Source organism: Frankliniella occidentalis, unplaced genomic scaffold (assembly GCF_000697945.3).
Source record: "Frankliniella occidentalis isolate FOCC.00 unplaced genomic scaffold, Focc_3.1 Scaffold77, whole genome shotgun sequence".
Taxonomy (NCBI): Eukaryota; Metazoa; Arthropoda; class Insecta; order Thysanoptera; family Thripidae; genus Frankliniella; species Frankliniella occidentalis.
The window spans coordinates 1,045,784-1,049,938 of record NW_026267207.1 but is presented as its reverse complement, the minus strand read 5'-3'; the positions used below and the strand labels follow the sequence as shown (position 1 = coordinate 1,049,938).

Genomic DNA, 4,155 nt, shown 5'->3' with positions numbered 1-4,155 from the left:
GAGATGTTAAATTTATTGTAATTGATGAATTTAGCATGATAGGTTGTGGAATGTTGGCCATGATAGATAAGAGGCTAAAACAAGCAACTGGCAATTATTCAGACATTTTCGGTGGCTTGTTTGTGTATTTTTTTGGTAAATTTTTAAAAAATAATATGAATGTTACTTACTAATCGTTGGTAACATTGCAATCATGTTCTGATTTATTTTACAGGTGATATACATCAGCTGCCTCCTGTCAAGGATACTCCACTGTATAGTGCTAAGATTGCAACTGATGAGCCATTAAAACAGCATGGTAAATTTGTATGGGACAGTGTTGAGGCTAGTTTATTTTTGCATCAAGTTCACAGGCAAACTGATGTAGAATTCACTTCCTTATTGAGTAGACTTAGTAAAGGCGAAGTCACTCAAGATGATTTTGAAGTTCTGCAGAAAAGATTTACCACTTCTGTAACATATGATGAAAGACAATCATTCAAATCTGCATTGTGTCTTTTCCCAACAAAGGATGAAGTAGCTCTTGCGAATCTTAACTACCTGACCAGTCTCAAGTCACAGGCAGATAACAAACCTGTTCCAGTGGTTTCTATTAATGCTGACCATAATTCTGATACTGCTAAAAGTGGAAGTAGCAATCAGGCTGGTGGGCTTGCTGCAAATTTACTTCTTGCTCCATCATGCAGAATTATGCTTAGATCCAATCAATGGACAGAGCAAGGTCTCGTTAATGGCGCAATGGGTCATTTAGTAGATGTTGTTTTTGATCAACCCAATAACCCATCTGAAGCTGTGCCCAAAGTATTAATGTGTGTTTTTGATAATTACAAAGGGCCGTACATTGGTAATGACATCAATCTGAAATTAGTACCAATTCCAATTATCACACGGTCATGGGATTATAATGGAACATCATGCAGTCGGAGTCAATTCCCTGTTCAAGTGGCTTTTGCTGTGACAATACACAAGTCACAGGGACTTACCTTAGCAAAGGTATGCAGACATATGTCAATCTTTATGTATTGCAACTGTGATAACAATTGCTTTGATCATTTTATTTTGAATACACATATTTTCATTGGAAGGTCAAGATCAATATAGGCTCACAGAAGGAAATGACTCCTGGCTTGACTTTTGTAGCTGTATCCAGAGCAAAAGCATTAAATTCTATCTTACTTGAACCTTTCTGTAGCAAGAGGCTGCTGAATATAAACACATCAAAAGTGTTAGAGTCAAAAAAAAATTTCAAAGTAGAGCTGCATAACAAACAATTATGTAAGTAATTTTGATAATCGATTGTAATATTAAAAGAGCAAAATAGTTAATTCGGACTTATTGTAATTCTAATCAATTTGTAAATCGAATGGTTCTTGATGTTGGTTGTTTGGAGCACACCGGTGATATCAGGTTACGGAGTGACTTTACTTGTCTCACAACCAAGTTTAAATTAGTAATATCTAGCAGATTTGACCTGTATTACATTGATATGGAATTTGAATGTCTTAATCCTAAAATTGCGCTGGTTGTGGAGTTTGCGTCCATTCCTAGTAATAACAAAAACAGCGGCCCACCAGTCGAAGTTACTGAGTTGGTCGAGTTGATGTCCCAAGTTGGACTTGATTTTATTAATTCTATCATCTCAAAATTTTTCGTCGGAAATCTAGATTTTGATAGTGACGTTGAGGCGATTTGTCAATTTTATGATAAACTGCCTTGGTGCATGGTAAACAGGAAAATTGCGTGTAAGAGTTCATTTTGCCGTCAGCAGTATCTTGTCAGTGTTGGCGGCTGCGTCGAGCTTAGTAAACGTGTTTTAAGTGACCTAATTGACATTACTGCTTATGAGATCAGTGTGTTGGTTGTTAATTAGCGTTAAAAAAACAATTGTAAGTTTTATATATTTTGTATAATGCATGAAATGCATGACTTTGGTATTATTTTGTTTTATCATGTTTGCATGTAGGTCTTTTTGTTTTTCATCTTTGCGCTCTCTTTTGTTTTCATCTTTCTCTTTCTCTCCCCCCCCCCCTCCATCTTTCTGATGGTATAAGTACCGGTTTTCCATAATGTGACTGTCTACTCCTGTCACTCCTGTCAAACGTCTGTCGTGTCGTGTCAGGCAGTTACGCTTGTTTTTTAGTCCCAGTGAGTTTGTGTTCCAGTTGTGTTAAGCAAGGTTAGTCTGTTATATTATTAAGCGGTGTTTAAATATGGGTTTATATTCGTGTCTGTTGCCATTTGTGTTAATGTTATATAGGCTGTGACTAGGTTCAGGCTTCCCATGCTCGCGCAACGTTTCGTTTTTATTTTGTCGTGTTGATATCTAGCATTAATTTAGATTTTTTTACTCTGTTTGCTGCATTTCATTAGAGTTGAATAGAAATTGGCGGTAGATACCGCAGTGCTTCTTCTGATCGAAACCGCATAAACGCGTGTCCTGTGGGCCGTTATTCCATGTTGTTAACCTAGCTAATCACGTGGATCAATCTGCACGTTGCTTTCCTTATTTCTTTCTATCATGAGTTTCTTCACATTTCTTTATCATGCTTTCATTGTAATTGGGTTCGTAAATTTGCGTTTACATTTTATCCAATGCTTTCGGACGATGAACGTATATGCATGATTATTCATTTGTTGTATAGTTAAATGGTACTCTTCTCTTATGAAGCCAGTGAAGGTAATGTGAGGCTGTAGGCTGTACTTCTTTTGAGTCACTTGATCGAAGATTTAGTTTAACTGAGCTGGTTTTCTTTTTATACCTTCATTGGCTTCACAAGAGTAAAATAATCAAACAAAATGATTTGTATTCACAATGTGGTCCCTTTTTTTCAGATGTCCAGTCCTTCAAAGCCAGCAGGTGCTAAGTTGAGGAATGCGAAAACCATGATTCGTGGACAAGAATACAAAGTTGACTTTCTATACCAAGAAAAATCTAAATTTCCTGATGCAATCACTGGTGAAATTGCTATTAAGACCATAGCCGTCTTCAAGGATCTCGAAACATTTGTATTTTATGTATACCTCTGTAAGGATTATGACAACAAGGAGCCCGAGTTTGTTAATCAATTGAATTCCGACATCAATGAAGGGAAAAACATTCGTGTTGTTTATTATGGGTCAATTGGAAATTACAATGTGACCAAACTTTTGTTGGATGGTGAAGGTAAATACTATATTTGTTGTATATTTACTTAAATAATGCATGAACTAATTTTATTATTTTTGTTACAGAATTGAATCAAACTACACTCGCTGGCGTTGCTGCCATAGAGTCAAATCGTCCTGGTCCTTCAAATTGATCTCATGCTCTGCTAAATGACTGAACTACTGCTAGTGTTAATGGACTGAACTAATGGACTGAACTATTCTTAGTGGTATGGACTGAACTATGACCTGTTAAATATGTATTGACTGATAATTGTTTAGTCATAATTCTTACATTTTCAAATATTTATAAATGTTCATTATTAAAGATTTAGTTTATTGTTAAATTGTTTTGTTTGCTACAATCCCTGATTGCTTCCTTTAAACATACATTAGCTCATATAGTATTAATCTTCGCCATCCAATAAAAGCTTGGTAACATTGTAGTTGTCGATTGAGTCATAGTATATGACGCAAATATTTTTCCCCTCTTTAATATTAGAATTTAATTTACTAAAATAGTTTTGCTGCTCATTATAGTCCTTACATTGGTAAGATTAATAAACGTTTCCAGATTCTTGAAGACAGCTATTGTAGGCATTGTGACGGATTGAGTTGTCACATATCATTTCGAGTTATGTTGCGTCCTACTTGATGAGCTGAATTTCATCACAAAAGACGTTCTATCCCAAGCATTTATTCATACAGTCACACAAAATACGCAAATGCCGTGATCACAAAAATCCATAACATGATTACTGATTTCCTGTATTGAGCTAGGTTTTGTTAGTTTAGGTTTGCTTCATTTTAGTTTTAAAAGTCTGTAATTGTCCATTTAAGGAATTAGAATATGTTTTATTCACAATCACATGTCAAATTAGGCAGGCTCGGAAATGTTTTTGTTTTTGTTCTTTTTAGCCCGCTCTTTTGCTTAAAAGCTATATAAGCGGGCTTATGCCGTCGCCTCTGTGTTCGTCTGTCTGTCCGTTTCCCAAGAAGGACGTGAGCTAG

At 35.7% G+C, this 4,155-nt stretch overlaps 1 protein-coding gene across 1 annotated transcript; it reads left to right on the top strand.

The window, feature by feature from the left end:
- The first annotated feature begins 64 nt into the window (after positions 1-64).
- LOC113214924 (uncharacterized) lies at positions 65-3,460 on the top strand. The gene is made up of 3 exons (XM_026434437.2): positions 65-298; positions 2,833-3,163; positions 3,232-3,460. The coding sequence occupies exons 1-3, from the start codon at positions 296-298 to the stop codon at positions 3,297-3,299; spliced, it is 402 nt and encodes a 133-aa protein (XP_026290222.2). The 5' UTR covers positions 65-295; the 3' UTR covers positions 3,300-3,460.
- Positions 3,461-4,155: the final 695 nt, after the last annotated feature.

Bases quoted from the DNA above. Each gene is read 5' to 3' on its own strand.
- LOC113214924 (XM_026434437.2), top strand. The intron at 3,164-3,231 runs GTAAATACTATA...TTTTTGTTACAG, and splicing joins ACTTTTGTTGGATGGTGAAG to AATTGAATCAAACTACACTC.